Source organism: Cricetulus griseus, assembly GCF_003668045.3.
Source record: "Cricetulus griseus strain 17A/GY chromosome 1 unlocalized genomic scaffold, alternate assembly CriGri-PICRH-1.0 chr1_1, whole genome shotgun sequence".
Taxonomy (NCBI): Eukaryota; Metazoa; Chordata; class Mammalia; order Rodentia; family Cricetidae; genus Cricetulus; species Cricetulus griseus.
The window spans coordinates 30,393,772-30,420,347 of record NW_023276807.1 but is presented as its reverse complement, the minus strand read 5'-3'; the positions used below and the strand labels follow the sequence as shown (position 1 = coordinate 30,420,347).

The 26,576-nt window shown below is 40.9% G+C and overlaps 2 protein-coding genes across 5 annotated transcripts; one reads left to right on the top strand and one right to left on the bottom strand.

Annotated features, from left to right (window-relative positions):
- Nucleotides 1–2,528: 2,528 nt before the first annotated feature.
- On the top strand, nucleotides 2,529–11,735 carry Enpp4 (ectonucleotide pyrophosphatase/phosphodiesterase 4). 3 transcript variants are annotated; one of them, XM_027387441.2, is made up of 4 exons: nucleotides 2,529–2,717; nucleotides 5,392–6,249; nucleotides 6,599–6,769; nucleotides 8,466–11,735. In XM_027387441.2, exons 2-4 carry the CDS (start codon nucleotides 5,424–5,426, stop codon nucleotides 8,828–8,830), a joined length of 1,362 nt encoding a protein of 453 aa, XP_027243242.1. In that variant the 5' UTR covers nucleotides 2,529–2,717; nucleotides 5,392–5,423; the 3' UTR covers nucleotides 8,831–11,735. The 3 variants fall into 3 exon arrangements, with proteins under 3 accessions (XP_027243242.1, XP_027243244.1, XP_027243243.1); XM_027387443.2 differs by lacking the exon at nucleotides 2,529–2,717 and adding an exon at nucleotides 2,729–2,884; XM_027387442.2 differs by lacking the exon at nucleotides 2,529–2,717 and adding an exon at nucleotides 2,902–3,181.
- A 9,580-nt stretch (nucleotides 11,736–21,315) lies between these two features.
- Enpp5 (ectonucleotide pyrophosphatase/phosphodiesterase family member 5) lies at nucleotides 21,316–26,363 on the bottom strand. Of its 2 annotated transcripts, none has more exons than XM_035452174.1 (3): nucleotides 25,535–26,363; nucleotides 23,993–24,169; nucleotides 21,316–21,743 (listed from the first exon to the last, which is right to left on the bottom strand). In XM_035452174.1, exons 1-3 carry the CDS (start codon nucleotides 26,361–26,363, stop codon nucleotides 21,316–21,318), a joined length of 1,434 nt encoding a protein of 477 aa, XP_035308065.1. The 2 variants fall into 2 exon arrangements, with proteins under 2 accessions (XP_035308065.1, XP_035308066.1); XM_035452175.1 differs by having other exon boundaries at nucleotides 21,725–21,743; nucleotides 23,989–24,169.
- Nucleotides 26,364–26,576: the final 213 nt, after the last annotated feature.

The following is a 26,576-nucleotide window of genomic DNA, read 5'->3' as shown; positions in this document are numbered from 1 at the left end:
CTTTTGTCTACCTAAGTAAAACAATATTTAAGTCAAAAATTACATTAGAAGATCAGCTTTAATGTCACATTCTTTTACCTTTACATATCTAGGACACTTTAATGCACTTTCCAGCAACCACTCCATCTCAAACCTAATAAGGAATAAAGAAGTTTGGGAAAAACAGCTCCTGCCCAGTGCTTGGCTTAAGGTGTAGATGGAGAGACTGGTGGGTACCTGTTTTTGTTTTCACTTGCTCACAGCTGAGACAGCAACTACTCTGACTGAAACAGAGGTGGTGCTACTAAGAGACCAAACCCCAAAGAAGTCCTGTACATTACCCAGGGAGCAGGAAAAAAAGTCAGATCCTATCATACCTGCATGAAAGGAACCAGATGCCAATCAATTTCCAGGTAGAAAGAAAGAGCGGTGTGCATGAGTAATGTCTCCCTCACTAAGCTGCAGAGTCAGTGATTTCTGAAATGCACCTTCTTTCTGGTTCTTGTTCTACAAGGAAACAAATGACCCTTATCATTTAGGCTTTGACATAAGATTTCAACTACAGTTGATAAGGGAAATAATGAGAGAGATGACAGCAGTCTGGTGCCAATAGGAATTGTTTCGTCCCTTAGTTTTGTTTTTGTTTTGTTGTTGTTTCTTGATTTTTTGTTTGTTTGTTTGTTTTCAGGGGAGATGGCGGTTTTTATTTTTGTTTTTTTTGTTGTTGTTGTTTGTTTGTTTGTTTTGAGATAGGATTTCTCTGTGTAAAAGCCCTAGCTGTCCTGGCACTCACTCACCTAGAACTCATGGAGATCCGCCTGCCTCTGCATCCCAAGTGCTGGGATTAAAGGCTTGTGCCACCACTGTCCAGCTTCTTCCCTTCGTTTTTGACTACTTAATCTTACAACAGAGGCGACCAGACTGCATGGGACTCTGAGCTGACCCACACGCAGGCAGGAGCGGTGGGTGAGGAAGCTTTTCTTCCTCCTGGTGACCAGCACACTGCTCTCTTCACTGTGCTCATCACCTATACAGCACTCAAGTCTGCTTTTTTTTTTTTTTTTTTAAGCAATTGTGCCCCTAGTAAGGAAGCAGCAGAATATGCAGAATCAGTTCCCAGACACAGAAATTTTAAGTTCTGCTAAACTGTATGCTACATAAAATCTCCTGGAACTCCCTCTTACTCTAACTGTTGTTCAAAATGGGGAACACTCTGAGTCGTCATTATGACAATCGCAACTGATACCACGATCAATGACTATGCCAAGTGCTTTATTTGCTATACTGAACTTATCTGACACAAGAATCCCAAAAGGTTGCTACCGCAGAAATTCCTGTGCCAGTGAGGAAGTGAAGTTCACACAGGTTGAGGCAAGCGCCCAAGATTACACAGTGTTGGCAGGGTCTAGGGCTGAATTAGATGGCTCCTACCAAGATATCAGCAAAGACAACCGGAAAATGCTCCACTTTCTAATGCATGGGGCTATCTGAGGCTTGAAACTGGAATCAGTTTCTCAAGGCAAACTAATAATGATCAAACCACATTCAGATTCAAACTGCTTCCTCATCCGCACCGTTGCTCTTAGCTATGGCTATACTCTCAACTCAGACCAACGTTATCAAATTCAATCTGACATTTAATGACCACTGCTGCAAGGACCCGATAAATCCAGCTACTAGGTTCACAGCTGAATGTTTTAGACTTCAGGATATAGTATGTGATTATGATATCCTTAATTCATTTCATTGTACCTTCTGAGTATCTGGTGTGCATACAGCAATGCAAATATTCTTTGCACACTTGCATTTTAGCAGAGGAAGGGGACATTTAACCCGGAGTGCCTTAAAATACCTCATTAAATCCAACAAAGATGGAATTACTTCAATTTCAGGTTCATCTCTTGGCATTACAGATACAAAGGAAAACACTAGCCTCTCTTTGTCAACTGTGTGTGAGCAATACAAACATTAAATAGATCTCTGGATTGTTCAGCTATTTGACTAACACTCTTTTTACAGGCAAGAGCATGGTTTCACACACACACATATCTTAGCTGTGTGAAAGGGGCAAACAGGAACGAATTTAGTTTGACGACCCTAATTGACTTTTATCGGGGATTGTAGATGCAGGCAACACACCTTATTCTTAACAGAATGAAGGTCCAGATGAGATGACCAGAGGAGGAATTTCCAAAAAGGCAGAAACATGATTAGAAAAAGTGAACTGCTTGTTTCAGAGAACTGCTTGTTTCTTTCCTGGTAGGTGAAAGCAGATGGGACTTCCTCACCTTCTGGCTAAAACTGGGCCCCCATAACTAGGATGATAAGAAGAGGGCATGGTGGGAGAGATAGGAGCAAACCTTCCCCCACCCCTAGCCCCAAGTCCACTTTAACTCCACCTGTCTCCGAGTGGCACGTGAAACGGACCAATAGGAAAGGGAGTCCCATTCAGGGCTGGCTCGGGCATCCAATCCAGGTACGCGTCTCAGACTCCCGCGGGTCACAGCCGCTCTGCGCGGTGCCAGGCAGCTGCGCACTCAGAGCGCCACCAGCGGCGCCGGTCTCTGCGGTGTCCCGCTGTCCCCCGCGGGGTGGGCGTGCGCTACTGCGCAGGCGTCCCAGGAAGCGCTCGGCCGAGCCGCGCTCGCCGGCGTCCGCTCGCCCGCAAGTACCCCCGGAGCTCGCGGTTCCGCTAGCGCCCAGTTCCGCGCGCCGGACCGAGGTGGCTGCGGTGGCGGGTGAGTCTCGAAGGGAAATGCCACTCCCTTCTCAGCTCGCCGAGGGCGGAGGGTAGTGACAGTGAGAGCTTCTGGTCCCTTCTTCTCCTCGCGAGGCTCCTGTCGCCTGGCGGGGACGCGCGGGAGGTGCCCGGGGCGGCGGGAAGGTGGAGCGGACACCCCAGCAGGTGAATGGGATCTGTGGCCTGGGGTGAGGGTGGGGGTCCGGGCCAGACGTGCTGGCCCGGTGACTGCCTGGGTGCTCGCCCTGGGCTTAGTGCTGTCGTGCGGTCAAGGTGACGTTTTCGTCCAAAAAAAAAAACTTAGCGAGCGGAGGGAGATGCCGGATGCTGCTGCACAAACAACCCGTCCCGAGCTGGTTGGTCCCAGCCTGAGCCTTGAGGGCTGTCCAGCTCGTGACCGGAAAATTCCCGTGCGCATTTGATGGGACTCCGGTGGGGGCGGTCTGCTGCAGGAACGCCGAGGTATGGTTTTCTTTCTTCCCGTTTCCCCAGAGATTTCGTAATTTTAAGGGAACTCGAAGCTTTCGAGTTCCCCCCTTCCCATCAACTAATTTTAAAGTCAGCTTTGCACACTATAATTGGGAAGGAATCTTGTTGAATCTACAGTGAGTGCCTCAAGAGGGACAGTTTATACACAGCAACATTGATGGACTGACGGGAAGATGCTAGAAAAATCTTAAGTGGCCTAGAATACCGGAGAACCATTTAGAATCGTAGACTCTTGTGGGACTTAGAAAGCTCTCATGGAGTTGCGTTTCTTCCCTTAGATTGTGAAGCACTTAATAAACATTTATGGGTAAACCACCTGCTATGTTACGGTCCACATAGGTGATAATGGATGACGCTATTTTAAAGCCAAGTTTACATTTCATTGCACCACAGAGCAGATGGAATGCTAATGCTGCAAAGTGGCCTTTTCCTTGCCCTTTCCAGCCGAAGCCTGTAATGCTTTAGTGTGGTCGGTAACTCAGTGAGAGTTGACTGGCATACTGAGTTTGCCTAAGCCTGGGTTTCATAACAGCATGTGTGTTTTGAATATCCTTTTAATTCAGGATTTGGGGGAAGAAAGATTTTTCGTTTGTATTTTGTGGGAGAAGGGCAAACCCCAGGTTTTGTTATGTGGTATTGCTTTGCCTATAGGAAAAATCGAAAAATATTCTCATGTTAAAAACACCCAAATCTGCATTTTTTCATCCATTTATTTAGCTCATAAATAAAGTCATGCACAATTATGATACAGAATACAGTATGTTCACAATGGCATGGCTAAATTAACATGTTATATCACACATATTCATCATTTTTGTCCAAATCTGCATTTGAAGATGCATAATTCACACCACTTTTGAGGTAAAATGAGATAATAAAGATGTTTGTTATTTTGTGGTGGGACGTTTAAGAATACAGTTTCACGTTAAAAAATAATTTTATTGATGTATATCTACCATTGACTTCACTCATGTAAGTGTACAGCTGTGTGAACTTAGAACCATCATCACAGTCAATTTGAAAACACTTTTCACCACCCCTGAAAAGAAAGAAAAGAAACTTCCCTCCCATTGGCATTTACTGGCACTTTCTCACAAGCTGAGTAACTATCCATGCCATCTGACCTCTGTGGAATTGCACCTTCTAAGCACCTCTAAATGGAATCATACAAGAGGTCATCATTTGTGAATACCTCTTTGACCTGTGCTTTTGGCCTGGAATCTAAGTTTTGGACATAATCGAAGGCTATGAAGAGTCACTGCTAGATTTTCCTCTAAGAACTTTACAATGTTAGCTTTCATGTAGGTCTGTGATTGGTTTTGAGTCAGCTTTTCAGTATAACTGGATACGGGAACACCATGTTAATTCTTTGGCATGTGGCTGCCCAGCTGTCTTCGAAGCATTCATTGAGTTTTCTCCTCATCTCTTTACCAGATGTAACTGTATTTGAAAAACTTTAGACACGCTATAAAATTCTATAGAATCAAGTAACCAGCGGATCATTTTTAAAGAGTAATTAAGAATAACCTGGGATATTAGGAAAAATAGCCATGACTAAAGCATGACTAAAGATGGGAGTTTAAGGGTGGTGTAAAGGTGAAATTCCTTTTAGTAACTTAAATTTCTTCTGAAGTCACTGTGGCCTCCAAGTCCTTATAAGCTTTGTCTATTAGCCAACTTCATGTCAAAATTGGAGCAACTGCCCAATGAGATTTCCCCCCTCGGGTAGCATTTATTTTGTCTATGCTTTATAGCAGTATTTTTTCTTAAATACAAACTGGTGATGAGTCAATATGGTAGAATTTCTACCAGCTATGCATGTGGACTAAAGCAAACTAACAAAACTTCCGAAAGCTTGGAATTATTTGTATTTTGAACAAAAGAATCATTTTTATGTTTTCATCTATTATTTCATAAACCTTTAGATGAGAAAAATAGAAAAGCAGAAATGTTCATCGGGTCTACAAGCCCCGTTTTCTCTCCAGAGCTTGATGATGTGTGGGACAGGTATCAATAGGAAACTGAATAAGTAAAGGCATTTTTTTCTATATGTCAACTTTATTGTTATCTTTTAATTGAAGTTCTAAATTAGCATCAGTAAAGCCAGTATTTCTCATATGCTGATTAAATTTCTGAAACTTTAATAGTGTTGCTACTTCCTGAATTGTGTTTTTATGTTTTAGGAGCCCTGGCTGCTGTGTTCAACGTGTTCGTTATGAAGTTATTAGTAATACTTTTATTTCTGGGACTTCTCACTGGTTGTAGTGGTAACTCTAACTATAGCTTGACACCTCAGTTACTTCTGGTATCCTTTGATGGCTTTAGGGCTGACTACCTGAAGAACTATGACCTTCCTCATCTCCAGAACTTTATCAAAGAAGGTGTCTTGGTGGAACATATTACCAACGTTTTTATCACAAAAACTTTTCCAAACCACTACAGCATCGTGACAGGCTTATATGAGGAAAGCCATGGCATTGTGGCCAACACCATGTATGATGATATCACAAAGAAACATTTTTCTGAATCTGATGATAAGGATTCATTTTGGTGGAATGGGGCAGTGCCTATTTGGGTGACCAATCAGCTTCAAGAAAACAGATCAAGTGCTGCTGCTATGTGGCCTGGTACTGATGTGCTCATTCACAACATTACACCTTCCTATTTTATGAATTACAGCAGCTCGGTGCCCTTTGAGGAGAGACTAAATAATGTTACCACATGGCTCAGTAGTTCCAACCCACCAGTCACCTTTGCAACGCTGTATTGGGAAGAACCAGATGCAAGTGGCCACACATATGGGCCTGAAGACAAAGAAAACATGAGCAGGGTATTGAAAGAAATAGATGACCTTATTGGTGATCTTGTACAAAAGCTCAAGGTGTTAGGAATGTGGGAAAACCTTAATGTGATCATTACAAGTGACCATGGGATGACCCAGTGTTCTGAAAACAGAGTGATACATTTGGATTCCTGCATTGACCGTTCAAACTACAGTATTATAGACTTAACCCCTGTGGCTGCAATTCTTCCCAAAACAAGTAAGTAGTTCTTTCAAATAAGTAAGATGGACATTTCTTCCAGTGATGAATTAGGAATCCGTAGTAATACATAGTTTATATTTGCTTAGGAAACTCAGTGTAAAACTTTCCCCTTTATAAGTCAACCAGCACAGGCCACATAATGAAAAGAGATGCATGGGCTAATGAGAGAGATTTCCTGTGTGTGCGTTCCCATCTCCAACACAGTCACATAATTACCCTCTGTTTTGAGAATTAAAAATAATCTAATCAGGTTAATATTGTCCAGAATGTATTCCTATTTATGCTAGCCAGGCATAGCTTTGCTTCTAAGTCAACCATGGTTTTCCCTTTTGTATACCTTTTACAGACATAACAGAGGTTTATGACAAATTGAAACACTGTAACCATCACATGAATGTTTATCTCAAAGAAGATATTCCTAACAGATTTTACTATCGACATAATGATCGAATTCAGCCTATTATTTTGGTTGCTGATGAAGGCTGGACAATTGCACTAAATAAGTCATCATTAAAGTGTAAGTATTTATTTCTGGTATTTCTGTAGTCTCAGGGTTGTATCATATATTGTGACCTTGTTTTGGAGGGCAGGTACTTTGATTTAGTTATGTTTATACTGTTCAGTTTTGCAAAGGTAGTTCTCATGGGATTTTCCTTTGATAGCCATTTACAGTGGCCACAGATTCACTCTTCTGCTGGGAGGCTGTGTAACTTGATGGGAAAGCTGCAGTTTCACTTTCTCATTCCTTTCCCTTGTGTGCATTTTTTTAAAAAATTGACCTGAGTGACCCTCAGACTTTCCTAAATGATGAAATCACTTCCTTGTATGCTGTGGTTCTGTAGATCACCAGGCAAGAGTTCAAAGGAAACGGTTAACCAAGTTAGCAAAGTAGATACATCACAATTCCTCTTCAGACATTGGCTGTATAGGGGTGAGTTACAAGTCTTGTCTCAAGTGAGCATTATTCACCTGTGTTTTGTATTTAATTTTAAGACTTTAAGGATTCTGATATTGGAGTGCATTGCAGGGACCATCAAACTTCCTTGAAAGGCAGGATAATAAGTATTTTTGGCTTTGGCCGGCTGGTCTGTGTTTCAGCTACTCAGCTCTGTTTTTCTAGCATGAGAACAGCTATGGCTAGATAGCACACTAATTGAAGTGGTGTATGTTGTAGTGAAAGTTAGCTTACAAAAAAGCAGGTGAAGGACCAAATTTGGTTGCAGACTATAGGATGTGAATTTGGAAGTATGAGGTAAGGGTAAGACAGACTGAGTTTGTGTAAAATTTATGTTGTTTTAAATACTTATTTTGTAAACTTGAAAAATACAGAACAGAGAAAAAACCTATCACAATCTACCAGTGTGGAAATATAAGCAAACGTTATTTGTGGGACTTTCCCCTCCCAATACTTCCTCCATGATACAGACTTGAATTAAAATTTTAATTGCTGGGATCATTGGAGACTTGTCATACCAGTCCCACAACACTGCAACAAACTTCCATATCCCTAAAATGGAAATTCACGAAATGCAAGGGATACACACTCACAGACAAGGTTGTTAGAGTGAAAAGGAAGAATCTGGGCTTGGGTTCCTATCAGGGATGGTTAGCCATGTTTTTCTTTGGGCTAGACATTTACTGGAGTTAGGAGCTAGTGTTGTCTGTATTTCTTTTACATTCAGTACACAAATGCTTTCTCTCCTAAAGTCCTCACTTATCTGACCTTCCTGACTTTTTGAGGTGCTTATTAATTGGCAGTAAACCAGTGATGCATTGTGCCATGGTATCTCTTTCTGGAACAATTGGGATAGGTAAGTCTAGAGTCCCATCTTCCCATTCAGCAGTCTGCCCTACTCTCTCAGCTCTACAGGACCCTCGGCCCTTGAGCACTTCTTTAAGCTGCCTGTGCTGTTGATAGTGAGTTTTTTACAACTAGCCCTGGAGATGGGTCAGTAAAGTGAGTGGCTGGGGCTGAAACATAAGTACATCAGTTCAAGAAGTATTGAAGTCTAAAGCCACGATCCAGTGGGAAGAGAGGTGTGTGCGTATGAAATGGGGGAAATACACATTTTATTTCTGTCTTCTGTAGTGCAGCCAGCCAGAATTTTAATGGATGGGAACTAAACTGGCAAGCAGCTAGTAAATTTAGAGTGAACATGTTATTTTGTAATAAAAGATGGATGTTTAGTAACATAGTTGTGTCTTTTTTCCAGTAGGTGACCATGGCTATGACAACTCCCTGCCTTCAATGCATCCATTTCTTGCTGCCCATGGCCCTGCTTTTAGAAGAGGCTACAGGCAGAGCACCATTAACACTGTGGATATTTATCCAATGATGTGCCACATCCTGGGACTAAAACCACAACCCAATAATGGAACGTTCAGCCATGCCAAGTGCTTGCTAGTGGACCAGTGGTGCATCAATCTCCCTGAGGTCATCGGAATTGTCATCAGTGCACTGTTGCTGTTAACCATACTCACAGGCCTCATAATCTGCATGCAGAGCAGAGCATCTGCCTCCCGCCCGTTCTCCCGCCTCCAGCTGCAGGAAGATGATGACGATCCTTTAATTGGGTAATCCACGGTGTCTTACTAACTTCAAAACCAAGGATCCATGCAAGGAATGGTGTTACAGCCATATGAAGATATATGGCAAAAGACAAGACAGACATGCTAAAATTACTCTGGCTTTTCCTGTGTCCTGTTCGTGTTGCCTGATATAAATGACCCCGACAGTAGTAGAGTTGCTGGTAGATCTGTTAAAACCACCCGTTTCACTAACAGGAAATAGCCTTAAGAAAAAATACTCTGGTTTCTTTCTTTCTTTTTCAATAAAAATCTAACCTTAAGTGAGAATTTAATAGGCATAGCCATTCTAACAAATTTATATATTTGTGAATGACACAAAAATATTTATGTAATTTGTGAATTTCATGTATCCTGGAGAAAAGTTGGCTATATTTTTATATTTGCCCTTTAAGTAGTACGTGTCCCAAGAAGACCCTTGAAGTAGGAAATTCTGTGATGGCTAACAAATTGATTAGCCACATAGTATAGCTGTAGCATACAAAGAAATCATTTTAAGTAAAGCTGCTAAAAACAAACAAAAAACAACTAAGACTATGTGATATAAAGTCTGAGCTTGTTAAGACCCTTAGCCGTTGACAACTCAGAAGTTGTCTTTGGAGCTGGCCATGACGAACACCTGAAGACCAAATAGTTAGGAGGATGAGGCAGAGGACTTTGGGACTGAGTCCAGCCGGGCTATATACCAAGACCTTGTGGTTTTATTTGTTTGTTTGTTTTAATTACACTTTCTGGATACTATCATTAATAAGAAATTTTAAAGAAAATATAGAAAAAAAGTTTTTCCCCATTTTTGTTTAATGTCTTTGGTAAATTGCGTGGGCAAGTGTCTTTGTGTGAATGTGCCAATGTCATGTGACTTATAAAAGGGCACTGGACTGCGTGCCAGAACACAGCTGTCAGGAGAGGTTCAGCTCAGAGGAAAGGTCACTTCTTGCACACCTTAGTTGTATACTGTCATCAACCTGCAAGTCGATATTACAGTTAAAAACTCCTGTTACAGTTTTCAGTTCTCCTGTTTATTAGAAGTGTTCAGATGCTATGGAAAAAAAAATACAACCTGAATATAAAGCTGCAAGGTGAGGTTTTTTATATATATATATATATATATTTACCTTTGAGACTTTTTAATGTGCCTTCTGTACAGCAGAGTGATGAGAAACCTGAGATGGAGTTTAGTCTTCTGCTCTTTGCAGAGGTCATGTGTTAAGGGGCAGAGCATCTTCCGCCCCACACTGCCGGCTCCCTCCCGTGACTCATCCTAACACCTTTCCTGAGAACTATGGATTTGTGGTGAAGCACTGTCATCATTCCCTTGCTAGTTGGTTCCTCAGAACCAGACCCATTAGAACAAATAGCCTGATGTTGCTTAGAGGAAAGACCAGTGGTTCATTTGCTAGTGTGATATTTGAAGTTTTGACAATATAAAACAAACTTGGTTATTGCTTTTCAGATACAAGATGGCTCTATAGTAAATGTGCAGCAGAGTTAAACACTGACTATCTGAGACGGATGATATCCCTCACTCATCTTAGAGATATTTCGTTGTATTGGCTCACTGCTAATTTCCTAGAGTCTGATATCTGGTGCCCACAGTGTTGGGGTTTTGAGAGGCATTTCTGTTTCCATACTACATACTTAATCTGTGCTCTTGGTCATAAAATGGGTATTTTAGAAACAGAACAGGACTGATTTTGTTCATTAATGTTCTGAAGTAATAGTGATTCTAAAGCATAAAGAATTGACCAAATAAAATAATAGAGAAATTCCTGCATACTTCAGTTTTTCCGTTTTTAAAAACGTAACAACTGAACTGCCATGGTCACTTTGAAAAACCTGAGTGGACATCTTTGAGCTGTCTGCCAGCAGAGTATTTAGTATTAGTTGAAGGTGGCTTAGTCCAACAGTGCTATGGGTCCCAGTCACTCTATTAGCTCAATTGTAGCTTATAAGTATCCAATCCATGAGTGGGTTTTTAGGAAGGGTGAGATAGGAAGGGAGGGGGTCCTGTCTGTGTCTTAGCCCTTGAAACAGATGTATTTATTTTGTCTTTTATTCTATTCTCAGAGTACTAGAACTAGGTGATGGTTTATAAAGTGCATATTCAGGAAACAAGAATAGGATTTATTTGATTAAATAGATTGTCATATTGAACTTTGTGCTAATTCATTTGAATCTTTGAAACAATTTATCCCTGTTAAAGCCCATGACTCTCGTGTTGCTCTGAGAAAACCGTGTGGAAAAGCTAGTCTTTGGCATGGAGGTTTGTGTGTGTGTATTGGCAAGTGATTAACTAAAATTCTGCTCTACTTTGTGTTCAGGACAAAGTATTGGCTTCAGGAAACTTTTAGCTCTTGATGACAGTACCTAAAGGTAATAGGAAAGTGTTGGTGTATTTTTGTTAATTCCATGAGTCAGCTCAAAATTAAGTACCTGGACAGTGATGTTGTCATTAGCAGTCTGTTACCAGTGCTCTTCTGTAAGAGCAAAGGGGTATGACAAAGGCCTGCTAGCAGTGCTGTCCAGTAGGCGTCCTTTAAGAATCCACGGGTAAAGCCTTGGAATATTAAAGGATCAAATGCCTTTGCACTGATCTTGGGTGTTTCCCTCCCATGCCCAACTTGTAAGCTTTAAGGATGATTGGCTTTAATTCCTTTTATGTGGAGTGGTTTATTCCATTGTTAATTTATAGTGTTACAAGTGAAGGACAGAAATGGAGGTGTAAAGTGTGTATTTATTGTCAGTCCTCAAGCAGTGTGTAAATACAATGAGTGCTTTAGGGAAACCTGTAGTGCCTTAAGTTAAAGGAAATGCATTTTGACCATATTGTTTGAACTTGTAGCTAATGACTTTGCTTATTATTGAAATTTTATGTAAAATAAAGTCTACCAAACGAATACAGTATCAGCTCTCTTAATTTGTCATCCTCTTACAAAATCTACATACTGTGAAAGATGAATTTTCAGGACTTGAGCGATTCTATGAAGACCTTTATAGATATTCATTACAGATTTTTTAAAAACCATGATTAAGGGTGTATAACAGCCAATTTTTAAAACAATATAAAATACATGTAGTGCGAGGACATCCTTTGGCAAGAGAGCTGGAATAAATTTACAGAACCTCCTCATCTAAGACTCACTGGCTTACATAAAAGGGAAGAAATTTTATAAACTGATTACAGAACAATGGGATTTGTATCTAAACTTTGTCTTTTATGGAACTATAGATATTTGGTGACTTATCCAAAAGCATATAGATTCAATTACGTACCCTCCAGGAGCGCATTCATTCATTCATTCAGTTTTATATTTAGTGAACACTGCTGGGAACTGGGAAAACTATTCTTTCTTTACTCTGGAAGTGAGGTCTTTGAAAATTGGATAAATTTGAACAAGCAGATTACTCATAGCTACCTATGGTTTAACTCTTGCTGTCGAGTTTCTTGGACCCCAGATCATTTTCTAGGCCTTCCATTTCCAGAGTTTGGATGTCCGTTCTGCCTCTTTCTCCACATGCAACTTGCTTCTGTCCCTGGGTATTATTACATTGTCCCTCCCTGAACACATCAGCCATTGCTTGAGGGAATATGTGGAAGTTCAAAGTTCCAGTTGGGTCTTAAGGTACTGTCACATAAGATGACCATTTGTATTCTGCTATTCATGAGGATGTCTAAAGAGCCACTGCTCTCACTCGGGTCCCATAGTCAGAATTGCTCAGGAGGCAAATGCTAGGCTCCTGCTCAGGCCTTCTGCCTGCCTGGATATCTTCATTCACACTAGCCTCTGATGCTTGATTTCCACCATCAATGCATTGAAACTAATGGTCCCCACTGGCTTCTCTATGATGGTAATACCCAGCAGCCTACATGTATCCAGTCACACCTTCCTGTGTGACAGCCTAGTGGCCAGTCCTGTAGTTATATGATTCATGGCCACCGTGCTTTACTTTCGTAAAGACAGTAGCTGCTAGTTCCGAAACGAACCCAGAAATTATCCATAAACATAACTGAAGAATTTAGCACTCCTCTCTAATAAGACTAGAACACACCCCCACAGGGGAAATAGACCAGAGGATATCAACCACCGAGACTTCCATGACATTGACAGAACATTGCAGCCCAAACTGTGAAGGACATTCTTTTTATAGGTTCACGTGGATCAAACAACTGATTATGCTGAAGATATTCTAACTTCCTGTGAAGGTGCCCCCCCCCTTACCTCACTTGCTCCCTTTGTTAGTGTTTTGTTTTTTAATTTGTAAAAGGATGTGTCAAATTCTATTGGCTTAATGATAGATCATGTGATTCTAACAGTGCTCTTGCTAAGACTGGAGAATTCAGGAAAAATCGAAAGTTAGTGTTAGTGTGCTGGGTTTGCAGACGTTCAAAGAACGTGAAGAAGCAAAAGGCTGGGGCTGAAAAGAAGGAAGAGCCATACATATGTGAGAAGCCAGTGGCATCTGTATGTTCTGTTAAGGCTGTGGGGCTAAGAGGCTGGTCTAGTCACCGAGTTGGAGTTGAAAGAGTACAGATGTTTCCATGTATCTTCCAGTCGCAAGAATCCATTTTACATTCTTTGGCACAACATGGAAATACACATGAAATGGACAATTCCCTAGGGAATTTCTAACTATAGAGAAAAGGCAATGGAATGATTTATTTACTTGCTATTTATTTATAGAGTGAATTTTTTTGTGTATATCTATTCAGTGCCATGTCATGGAATAAATACAGGAATTAAAATGTTTGGCATAGTGAAACATCATATCTTATTACTCCATAGTCACTGTATCAATTTCTTATCTAAAATAGGTTCAGAGAGTTCTGAACTATTGTACAAACATGTATCAGGCAAAGACCACAGTCCTTTTCATCTTTATTTTTTTTTAAAAAAAATAGTGTTACATCGACCATATAACAACACAAGTTTTAGAGAAAAATGAATTCTCAGGTGAAAAAAAACTGATATCAAATCCAGTAAGATAGAACAATAATCTTGAATGAGAAAGTAGCAAAATGGAAAATTAAAGTTGACAATTAAATGTAAAGGAAGAAAGCATTTGAATGAAAATGGCAGAGGTTAATAAATTGGATGAAAAAGCAGTATCAGCAGTGTACAACAGAGATACCTCAACTGCAAAATTGCAAATTGAAAACAAATACATAGAAATTGATATGAAACTATCATCTGGAGTAGCTGTGATTAATGTGAAAGGCCCTCAAGACCAAATTTCAAGCATACATATTCGAGGAAGAGACAGCATTGTACACCCCAAAAACACAAATCAAAAACTGATAGAAATAGAGACAGAATCCCTAAGCATAACTGAAAAAAAAATGGTACTCCTCTCTAATTGATAGAAGGAGACCAAAAATGTCAGGCAAGGAAATAGACTTGCCATCAACCATCTTGACATTGAGAAAATACCATAGTGCAAACTGCAAAGGGTGTTCTTTTCCAGTGTATGGAATTACCAAGACAGGGTGTTTACATTGCCATAAAGAGTCTTAGTAAATAGTCTCAAAGATTGTAGTCTTATAAATTATCCTCTCTGACCAAAAGGAATTGAATCCACTAACTATAATCTGGAAAAAATATTTTGGAATTAAACAGTATGATTCTAAGTAAGCCATGAGTCAGAGAGATTGTAGCTTTGGAGGAAATGAGCCTGTTCACTTTTTAAAAGAAATGTAGATTACTGTTACCAACATAAATTGGCATTGATATAATTCACCAACAGAAAGTGGCATTGATACAATTCACCTACTATTCTTTATCTCATTTTTCGTGGGATCATTGGTTTGAACCCTTATTCTGCCATTTTTGGGAGCAGAAGTTCTCTGACATATTATTTCAGGGTAAAAGACATAATGACAAAGGCTAACAGTTATTTAGGAACTTGGAATCTGTCAACCATTGTTGCTGTTTATTTGTAATAATTATAATACATGAAGTAACTACTTCAAACCAGATTACTCTGATCATTAAAAAATCAATTTGTGTCTCTCAAAATTCACATCTGGAAGCCTTCAGTCCTCATGTGATGGCTTCAAGTGAGGGTGTGAAAAGTTCCTGTGGGGCCAGACGGAGCCCGGACAATGAGATTGGTGTCCTTTAGAGAACAGGACAGAGTGCCTTCCCCTCTCCAACCCCTGTGTGCCTTAGGCTATGGGGAGTTGGCCATCTGCAGGCCAAGGAGAGAACTCAGCAGAAACTGCTCTACAACTTTGCAGCCCCAAAGCTTCGAGACATTGTCCACTTAGGGCAGCTGGAGCTGGCTGCAGTATGACACACTTCCAACACCAGGGTCCCTTTGCATTGTCTTTTAATAGTCATCCTCCAATTCTAAAATGATGCTATTTCAAAAATGCCATGTGAATAACTTTGGGGTACTAGATTTTGCAGTCAACAGCATTCCCCAAGATTCACTCAACTCATCATAAATCTCAATAAACTTTATTGCTACTTTTCCATGCATTTTTTTTATTTTGAAAGCACTGTTTGTCCAACAGTTTGAAAGATGTTCAGTTCCAGGGTCTGGCTATTAATATAAAGCCAGTATGAAGATGTGTAGAGCTTGATTTGTGAAGATGTTTTGTTTCTTTGGGATAAATAGCTCATAAGGGCAAATACTGGGACATACTTGGCTTCCTAAAAACTGCTGTTTTCTAGAGCGTGTTTTCTGCTTATATTGCCAGAGTGATGTAGTTTCTATACGTTCCCATTGCTTTTGATAATACACTTGAGGATTTTAGTGACTCTGATGGATACTCCTACTTTTCTGTGGTTTTAATTTGCATTACCCAGTGGCTACTGATGCAAAGCAGTCACACAATGAATGGTATTTGCCCCATTTGGTCTTTGGTGAAAAGTCTCTATGAATTTGCCTGCCTTGAAATTGAATGTGGTAGTCCTTTGTTGAGTGTGCAGTTTGTAAATACTTTTCTTCCAGTCAGTAGCTTGTCTTTGTTCTTTTCACATGGACTTTCCCAGAACAACAAAATCGTTAATTTCGGTAAGTGCCAAATTTCCAGTTCATAGTCTCATCCCTTCAACCTCTGTCTGTCTGAAAGTGCTAAGTTCCCAATTCATAGTCTCATTCCCCACAACGTGTGTGTGTGTCTGTGTCTGTCTTTCTCTGTGTCTCTGATGGGTCTGTCTCTCTGATGGGTACTAGACCCATGGTCTCTTGCATGCTAGGGAAGCCCTGTATCACTGAGCTACACTCTCAGGCCCCAGTGTTTACTGTGTGGATTGCACTTTTGCTGGCAAGTCTAAGGACTCTTATTCTAGGTTTTCTTTTTCTACTTTTTTCTTCATTTAAGTGTACCATCATTTTGAGGTATTTTTAAAAGTTTTCTTCATTACATTATTAGTGTGTGTGTGGATGAATGCATACTACAGCATGCATGTGGAGGTCAGAGGTCAGCTTCTGGGAGTGGCTGCTAGAGATTCAACACAGGTTGTCAGGCCTGGAGGCAAGGGCCATGGCTCGAGCCCCGGTTTAAAACTGTGGCTTACATAATATTGTGAGTTTGTCTGCCTGTGAATGCTCCATACCGTACTTGTAAAGGCTGCTCTTCCTCCTTTCAAAGCTTTGGAAACTCTGTCAAAGTCACAAGAACATATATATATATATATATATATATATATATATATATATATATATGAAGTTACTTACGGTTCTCTAGTGTTCTTTAAACCATGTGCCCATCTCTCTGTCACTTCCACACTACATAGGTTATCACACCAAGACAGCAGGATTCAGTATCAGGTAGGATCATTCTCACGCATCTCAAGCAGTCTGAACTCTTCTAGGGCTTGTGCCTTTCCACATAAATGTTGGGGTAAGCTTGTCAGTATAAAGAGGCCCCCTGATGATCAAGATGATTAAAACTACGGTAACTCTTTGGATGACTTGACTTTTATTATGGTGAGTCTTACAACCTATGAATATAGAGTATCTTTTTTTAAAAATCTTTTCAAGTTTCTTTCAATTTCTTTCATCAGCATTTGATTGTTTTCAGGATACAAATACAGTAGGTTTTGTTATATTTATAACACCTGTTTTCTGAGGTGACTGTAAGCAGAATTACATTTTAAATTTTCTTCTTCATGTTGGTAATGTACAGAAATGAGACCGGCCTTGGCACATGCTGTTAATATACAGAAATACAAGCAGTCTTGGTATGTGTATGTTTGATGTTGTAGTTTGCTAGACTGGTCTTAAGACCTTTTTAGGTACTTGTTTCTTTGTGATTTTTCTACAGACATGACCATGTTCCCTGAAAACAGGGCCTGCTTTATTTCTTTTTTCCAAACATGTATGCCTTTTCTTTCTTTTTCTTACCTTATTGAAGGGCTTAGACATTCCCTTTCAGTACATCTTAGTAGGAAATCACAATATCCAGGGTTAGCATGTAGCTCTGAGCCAGTGTGGTGTGACTTTGAGGTGTGACTGTGGTGTGACTTTTGAGGTGTGACTGTCGTATGATTGTGGTGTGGCTGAGGTGTGACTGTGGTGTGCTTTGTGTGCTGCTAAGAGTCACTTCTTTTCTCCTGGTCTGGTCTACAGGGGGCAGGAGGATTTCCCCAGGTAAGCTGCCAGGGGTCACTTGAAAGAGGAGAGCCAGGAGATTCTATACCTCACCCCTCCACATACATCCATGGAATTTGGGGGCTGGGGAAGTGAGGACAAAGAGGTTCTCAGGCCAGGACATGTTCTGTAATTTGGTCCCATTTACAGCTGTTCTGCTCACCTCATGTTTCTGAGTGGGTAAGAGCCTGTGAGAACATAACGGTCCAGCTTCTCTTACAGGTTCTGCTTGCCACATCTCTCAGTAGAAGGGCATCAGTGCTGAGGGTTGACTTTGAACAGGCACCCAATTGGGGCCGTGAGATTGTCTTACCTGATACAAACACAGAGGGTCCTCTTCAATCCCGGGAAGAAACCTGCTTGGGATGCCATCTTGCTAAACTGAGCTTTGGGAATTAGGGGCCAGCTGCCACCTTCTGTTGGGTGAGGAATAAATGAAGCCCTGCCACTGAGCTGTGCCATCCATCTTTTGGGCCCCTAACCAGCTTGCAGTTCTCTGACCACCTCTCAGAGTCTTTTACCCCATTTCCAGGGCTGTTTGTGTTCACTGTGGAGGAACAAGGCCAACATGTAGAGCCTGTCCTTTCTGACCAGATGATCCCTGGATTTTCTTTATAGTATGTGTGTATACATGTTTATGTGTGTTTTCGTGCACATGTGCAGGTGTATGTACTATCTATGTACATACATATAGAGGCCAGAGAACCTCAGCTGTCACTCCTTGGTCCTCAAGAATCCCATCCTTTCTTTGAGACAAAGTCTCTCATAGCCTGGAGCCCACCCTTAGGCTAGCTTAGGTGGTCAGTGGACCCCAGAAATTGCTCTTTCTCTGCTGCTGCAATGCTAGGATATAAGCCTGGGTTACACCCAGCGTTTTCATGTTTAACTCAGTTCCTCATGCTTGTCCAGCAAACACCCTACCAACCGAGCCGTGTGCAAAGACCAAGATTTAGAAGTGTCTTTTTTTTTTTTAGTATAAAATTGTCTTCCTCATAATAAGGAGTTACCAGGGTGAGAGCCAGAGGAGATGGAAATACTGACAAGAGAGTCAGCACTTGGGACCACCTTTGTCCTGTAGCACTGGCTAATTAGGTAGGAAGCTAAAAATTTTGCATAGTTGAAAGTCAAGTGTGGTAGTATGGAGCTTGCCAATGCAGAATCTTCCTTAGCCATTTCCCGCTTAGGGTGGGACCAACAGGCTTCCCTTTAAGAAGACTATTAGTCCACTGACCTCCACTTTGCATATAAACTAAATCAGGAACCTGGGCCCTGCTTCTAGCCCTGGCGTGAGGTCATGCAAGCTATTTCTCTGAAAGAGAATGAGGGCCCTAGTTAAATTAGATCATTTGAACAAATCCCTTAGCCCATTCTTTGCTGTGTAACTAAAATAGAGGCTGTTGCCCTCAGCCAGTAAGTAGCTGGAAACATTTGATAGCCACAAGAGCTAGGTCTCCTAGATTTTTATCGAGACAGAATGATTTCTTGTAGGAAGAAAGACTAATAGGATGCTAACTTTAGAATCAGGATTTAGAAAAGCATTTAAATGTAAATAGCAGGTGCCAGATGGAGTAAACATTAAAAATATATTACCAATTAATTGTAGACAATGTCCAAAGGAGCAAGAGGCTCTGAGAAAACTGAGGAGAAAAAAGAGCTCCACTCTGCTATTTGAAATTCTCACTTGCAGTCATCAAGTTAGGCAGTCTTAGTGTTACCAAGGACTAGTTCCTGCTCCCTGCCTAGGGCTGGACCCTGAAGGCATTTGGGTTGAAAGCTCTTTCGGGTCTCCACTACTCATGGCTGATTTGACAGGGATTTGAGTCTCTGTGACAGACCATCCAGTAATCAGACCTCCCTACTTAAACTGTGGTGCATTTATCACTTTGTTCTGAGGTAACAGCACCATCTAAAGTGAACTGAGTACACCCAGCTGAATGCACATATGACATCTGAATAGTGGTACCCTGAAACAGACTAATCTCCAAGTTACTGCATTGCACTCCAATGTTCAAAGCTACAGTCAGTCACCATGTGTGTTGTGTGCACACATTCAGGATGTAGACAGGCAGAGTTTAAACTCACCAGGCATTTGCTACCAGATGTCTGACTTCCCAGCATCCTTGGGATACTGGCTATTTATCTGCATTTTTTCTCTTTTGTCCTATTTAGAGGTTTTCAGTGAAATGAAAATTCTATACTAACGTTTTTTACCGTAGGAGAAGCTGTATAATCGTTTATAAACAACTCACCTCATTTTAGGGATCATTTATAAACAATTCACCTCATTTTAGGGAAGACATTAAAATCCGATTTCTGTCACTTTTACTTCCCACACACGACCAGTCCTTTTGCTCTGAAATAATGATGCCACTTTGGTTATTAGCTAGCAGGTGTTGAATATGCAAAAGACCATCACACTGTGTTCTATGTGCTTCGTGTCTATTTTGGTATTTTGTTATCATTTCCAGAGAAAGCTTTTCTGCAGGTTCTCTTGTCATGCCAACTTTTTCACTGCTTAGCCACCTAAATGGCTCAGCTTTAAGCTGTTGAAACACGAGGGGCTGAGATGATGAGAAAGCTGAAAACCACTAGTGGGTGGTGAGACATCTGGGAAATTAGATTCACTTTTGCCTTCAGTAAACACCTGGCAGGTAGAAACTCAAGTATTTCTTGAAACACAATTAAGCCATCTGAGTTTCTGTGTGTTCCCATATACCTATTATCACCAGAAGGTTTTCTTTCTCTTCTAGAGGTACCCTTTGCTAATGTGGTGACAGTGTGCACATCTCATCTGAGGTCCTGCCTGATTGTTTTCCAGGCTCCACAGAAGTCTTTCCAAAGGTGGGGTGGCCTATATGTCACCTAATGCGATTTGTTCTCTTTTGCAACTTTGGGTTTTGAAAGTCTCAAAATTAAAAGATGTTTATACTTGATGCCACTAGAAACAACAAATAAGCAAAACCAAACATTACTTTTTAATCTCACTTGATTTTTAATATGATTAATAGTGTTAGTATCAAATATGCAAATAGTGACAGGCAGGAAAAAATACCACTGCAAAGATGGTGCCTGGTCTCTGCTCTTCAGGCCACTGCTATACTAGACAGAAAAGAAGTCTATGTGCATGGCATCCTCATTATGGAGTCAGGGCTAGGACACATTAACAAAGAGCAATGACTAATGGGTAGAAACACCATCTTTAGAATGCATCTCTCAGTGTTTGAATCTATTGGAGGGAAGAAGTAAATGGAAACCTTGGTCCTTGGTGAGAAAACATAACTAGAAATGCCCACAATGCATCCTGCTGCTGGAAATGCATCTCTCCAATATGCATGCTACAAACTTGGTCCCACTGACTTCAGCACTTTCTCTTTCTCCTCCTCCTCCTATTTAAGGAGATAGATTTCTACATTGTTCAGGAATTGCTAGAAACTTCCTCCAGTCTGTACATGAAATACTAGTATTTGGTTACATAGATGCCAAAGGTTGCCATTTTCAGCTGAGTAACTAGACATAGTGATAAAGTGCATCTCAGAGAAAAGGTTCCCTCTAGGATAGTAAAGTGCAACATCTGAGGTACTTTCCAGAGTGCAAAGTTGCTAAGTATGTACATTATATGGGCCAACCCCAAACAGAGCATCATCCACCTACTAAGCCAAAGAAAGCACTGGAGGTACTCTTACATCTTTGATCATTTGCAGATAGGAGTGTTCTGATGTGTTTGCGTAGGTATGTTGGTGTGAGTGTGCTAAGTATGGATTAACTGCTTGATGGCCCTTGCAGATGTCTGTAGCTAGAAGCTTCCTAGAAGTTGAAGGCTCACCATGGATATAATTGTGCAACCTCCACTTCAGTATGCAATTCCATGTTAAAGAAGCACTAAGCTTGTAGCAATGGTTGAGCAACTTCAACCTGCATATATTGTAAGGTAGGCACTTGGCTGTGAATTAGATGCTTAATGAGGACTACAGAGAAGACAATGGCTATAATGCTGCCCAGAGAGATGCCTATGTAATAAGGGTATGACTCCTCTTGCTCATGCTCTACTGGCTTGTCACTACCAAGGAGGTGTGGGGTACTCTGTGTGTAGGGAATGGCTTTTAGAGTTGCTGAACTGAGAAGATCCTGGACATTCCTGATTGATCCATTGTGTGGCAGGGCGGTGATATTGAGGAGGTGGCAGAGCAGTGGGTACAGATCTGTGGAGTTCATGGCTTCTTTTGTGAAATTCTTTCTGAAGGCAGGACCGTGGGCTAAAAATATTGGATGCATTTCTGCTAATGCATTATCATAACCATGGTTGCCTACTGTGAAGAGAAAATGCATGAATAAGTTAGCCAACCAGATGGCATTAAAAATGGAAAGAATTGTTGTATGGTCAAGTTCTGACCTTAAGTGCAAATTTTATCCAATTTGACTTTGTAAAAATTAAATCTTCTTTTATAATCTCTGCTGCTGTCAACCCCACAAATCACCTCAAGCAATCAAATGTCAAATGGTTACAAAGCTTTCTTATGGTCTATACTACCTTAAACAGCAAAGAAGGAAGGTCCAAGTCAGGGTGGAAAATGCAGGTGGATGGTTGATTTTGTTTTGTTCTGTGACAGGTTGATACTTAGCAAATACTTATTGGGTAGGTACACTGTCTAATCATTGCCCTAAAGTAAGGTGGTGTGAGTCTTAGTCATAAAAGCAAAACCCATAATTTCCAATAGAAAGTGAAAAGCAGTACATAAACTCAAGACAGTACAGTAATCAATCCTTTAGTCACAGCTATTGACCCACTATGGAAAACAAAGGTCAGAACCTGTAGGTAGAGTGAAAAGTTTGGACTCGGGTGGCTCAGATCAAGACACAGCTTAGTATTCTGTGCCTTAGTGTGGGTACAAATGAAAGAGGTCCGTCTTCTGAGGTGCATACCCAGTGATTCCATTCAAAAAACAAAGGGTTAAAGCTGCTTGTTAAAAACTGAATGTATGGTTGGCCTGGTATCAGAACAAAGGCATAGCAATGTTTACTGCTAAGATGGTAACCTATGAAAACTGACCAGCTTTTATTTGAGAGTGATAAAAATGACTCATGACTCCATTTCTATTACTTATCTTTGCTGCAAGGAAATTCACAACAGTATCCAAATGTAGAAAATGAAAATTGAAGCCAACTTCTCTGAAAGTCACTGTTCTGTCATTTCAAAAGTAATCTGAAGTCTTCCTGTCAATCAAATCCACCTGCAGAAGTCATTCTAAATGATGTAATTCTTTTCAGTTTATTCAAGGGAAAATAATTCTGGACTTATGAGCCAATAGCAAATATCAGACAGGGTGCTTTGCTTGTCTGTTTAATTGATAACATTGAGAAATATGCCATAATATATTATAATCCAGAACTGATTTAAGGGTGATTGTGATGGTTTCTGTGAGAAGTTAAGATCTAGAATCTCAGTCATATGAGAAAGCAATAACTCTCTCATGTAACATGTACCAGAGAACCAGATTTAAGAGGAAATCATGAATGACAGGGTCCCTGTTTGATAATGGTAGTTGTTACCATAGATGTTTGTTTCAATGGACAGTTCTTAATAATGAGTACCCCAGGGAGATGGTTCTCAGACTTCATTGTCAATGAGACTCCTTGGGGCCCCAGAAAGACAGGGCTAGGTCATGTCCTCACAGTGTCCAATTCAGCACATCTAGACAGGGCCCAAGGATGCACCTTTATGGCCACTTCCAGCTGATCTATATACTGTCATGCAAGGAATGCACTTTGAGAACTCCTGACTTTGGCCTCAGTAACTTGTAGAATTCTGGCAGGAAAGGACCATAGTAGCAGCCTATCCAGTAAACACATGCGCATAATGTAATAGAAACAGAATCACTGAGGTTTTTTCTATAAAAAAAAAAAACTGAATGTGAACAACCTGTTGAGCAAATGCAGCTCACAGAACCAAAAGTCCTACAATGCCTCCCTAAATGTACATAACTTAAACAAAAGAAATGTCCTCAAAGATCAGCAGACCTTCTCTGAGTAGTCCATCTACCTATACAGTTATCAAACAAAACAAATGAAGACAGAAATCATTCCCATGACAGTCTTCCCTGCTCTCTTGATGTGATCAAATAGTAATTTACAGATTATTTGTGGGTACAAATGGTCAGAAACCAGAATTCATGTAGCTGTATGCTATTAGGAGTCACAAATATACTACAAGCACATGGCCAAGCAACTACTTTGCTTTCAGTCACTACACAGGGCAGGAACTCAATTCTACTAAAACAATGTTTTATTAGGTTTTCCCCAGTGCTGGGGATCAAGCCCAGGGCCCTATACGTGCTAGGCAAGTATGTGTGCCACCAAGCTATATCCTTAACCTTGTATGTTTCTCATGTATATATCTTGAGAAACATTTCTAAATGGGTATTCATACAACACAGATCTTTTCACATTTAAGTAACAGAGAATTAAAATAAAAATCAGTAAGTAAACTGCTGTATTATCCACAGCCTCCAAGTTAGCAAGAAACGGTGCAGAATGGGAAGAAATACGATAACATACTCACACAGGAAATCATCTGACTTATTCTGCAAAATATACCACCCTTCATCAGCCACTGCTAGGATTGGTTGAACTCGATCGTTGTGCTTGTAATGCCATCGTTCTGGAATTTCCTCCTTTTTGTAGACCGTTAGGTTAGGATGGGCACGGGCAAGCACATCGTAGACTTCATCAAATTTACCTGCGGAGAAAGGAGTAGAGAGGTTCTCAGAACAAGGCTCACATTCCTACAGCCACCCATGGTGGGAAAGAGACTCCCAGATGATGACAAGAGCCAAGAGGAGGAACACAAGGAAACGGAGCCATGCATGGTGGAACTCCACACCCTTAAGAAGGAAGAGTCTTGCGGGGGAGGCTGAAAAGGCTACTCTTCTTCACTAGCACATTCTCTTACAGAATAAAGGGCCTTTGAGAGAAGCAATAATCCCTACTCTCTAAAGACTTAAATAGGCAGACAAATGCACACACACCCATCTGTACTATAGACGCTACCTAAATACCAAGATTTTGTGAAACCCAAATGAAACACAGCTAGACTAACACACATAGCAGTCAGTCACTACGGGTGTAGGGACAGGATATCTGGAAAAGAGCATGGCATGTGGAGGTCAGGGGTAGTAGGGAAAGGATGAGCAGAGGTGTAAAGCAGCTTGAGAAATGGAAAGGCACTCAGTATATTGGGGGGGGTGGTTGGAGAGCTCCCCAGAACTTTATATGTACCACACCTAGCCACCACTAAGTTCTGGAGAATATCATAATACCACTCCAGTTGCCTTAGGGAATCTAATGGGTTGATTAGGAGTTGCTAGGAGTTGCAAACCATGTGTACAGGCACACCTGCATACTTCCACGTGGCTAGTTAATAGATTCTACTTAACTCCCCTGAGAGGACATAATTCTCACTGGTGAGGTAGCACAGCTACTCAAAATCTATTCTCTCCCTTGATACTTAAGTCCAACCCACCAAGGTGCTACAGTTTCATTCAGCAAGGCAGGCCTTGCATGTTCAGCTACATATTTTGTGACCCCTGGATGCTAAACATTTACCAATCTTTAAAATGTAGCTGACACTGAGGTGACAGTTTGGAAAGGATTCCAGCAAGCATTTACAAAGAATGCAAGGTACTATTAAAATTGCTGACAAAAATGAAAATAAGCCTGAGATTGACAAACTCACTTTCTTCTTCATAATCTCTACTGCTTCCCTATTAAAGGGGTCGTGATTAAGGATCTGTTGATGGTCACAGTCTTCCAAGAGATGACTGTAATTGTATCTAAAGGCCATACCGATTTCTCCTGAGAAGGGGAGTCAGAGCTTTTATCATATTTTGCGATTCTAAAATGCTTAAAATCTATAGCCCAATTGTCAGTATTTGGGGCGGGCGGTGGGGGGACTACACTTGGAGAAAAGAGATCTTTGTTTTCAAAGTCTAAGAACTTAGTCTTAGTACACCTTCATAATACAGGCAAGCATACCGGAAGGGCAGAAGTTTCCACACTGAGCATGCACAGTTCTAGGCTTGGATTTGCATGAGGTCAGACTTACCTTCTTTGGGCAGGATGGCAGCTACAGGTGAGTGGTCAATCAGGGTATAGTGGTCTCTATCCAGATAGCGGTCAAGTTCTATCACCCTTTGCTTGGAACATTGGGTCATCCCATGATCACTCGTGATGATTAGGTTTACGTTATTCCATAACTTGGCCTTTTTCAGCATTTTTATCAGATACCCTAACTTGTGGTCAATGTCTGAAATGACAGGTCCCATGAGAGGACTGTCAGGACCCACATCATGGCCCGTATCATCGGGCTCTTCCCAGTAGAGAAGACCAAGATTGATGGGGTCTTTGGCTGTAAACCATTCAATGATTTTGGCAACTCTGTCTTCAAAGGAAACAGACTCATTGTAAGGTAGATAGTAGGTGGGGAAACTCTCATGGATCTTTACATCTGTTCCTGGCCACATGGCTGCGCCACTAGCATGCCCTGCCCTCTGGTTTGTGATCCATATTGGTGTGGCTTCTTCCCAAAACTCAGAATCATAAATGTCCATGTGATCCAAGGAGAAAGATTTGTTCAGAATGGGATCAAACATGTCATTTGCAACAATGCCATGATTCTCTGCAAAGAGACCAGTGACCAAAGTGTAATGGTTAGGGTAGGTTTTTGTGATAAAAACATTAGTGACTTGCTTCACATGAACACCATATTTCATAATATAATGAAAATAAGGTGTTGGAACTTTATATATGTAATCCCAGCGGAATCCATCAAAGGAAACTACTAGAACCTTCTGGTGTTCTGGCTGCAGAGAAAAAGTAGTTGAATGAGTTAGGGCAGCCAGTGTGCAAGATACCATGAGAAACTTTGGGATCATTTTCACATTCCTTGATCAGCTCAGCATAAGGTAATCTGTAGAATAAACATAGAGAAATTAATGGTAACAACTGGGGTTTGTACATTTTTTTCCCTGTTGGGGGCCAAATCTCAGGGCTTGGCATGAGATCCTAGGCCATGCTTGGCAGGCCACATAGTTAACCTTTACATAGCAGCTCCTTAGAACCTCAGCTCAAGAAAAGAAACAACTTAA

Excerpts from the sequence above, each read along its gene's own strand:
- Enpp4 (XM_027387441.2), top strand. The coding sequence starts at position 5,424 with ATGAAGTTATTAGTAATACTTTTATTTCTGGGACTTCTCACTGGTTGT. Across the intron at positions 6,250-6,598 it reads TGCAATTCTTCCCAAAACAA|ACATAACAGAGGTTTATGAC; the intron begins GTAAGTAGTTCT and ends TACCTTTTACAG. Across the intron at positions 6,770-8,465 it reads AAATAAGTCATCATTAAAGT|TAGGTGACCATGGCTATGAC; the intron begins GTAAGTATTTAT and ends TCTTTTTTCCAG.
- Enpp5 (XM_035452174.1), bottom strand. The coding sequence starts at position 26,363 with ATGATCCCAAAGTTTCTCATGGTATCTTGCACACTGGCTGCCCTAACT. Across the intron at positions 24,170-25,534 it reads TGCCATCCTGCCCAAAGAAG|GTAAATTTGATGAAGTCTAC; the intron begins GTAAGTCTGACC and ends CTTTCTCCGCAG. Across the intron at positions 21,744-23,992 it reads TAAGTCAGATGATTTCCTGT|TAGGCAACCATGGTTATGAT; the intron begins GTGAGTATGTTA and ends TTCTCTTCACAG.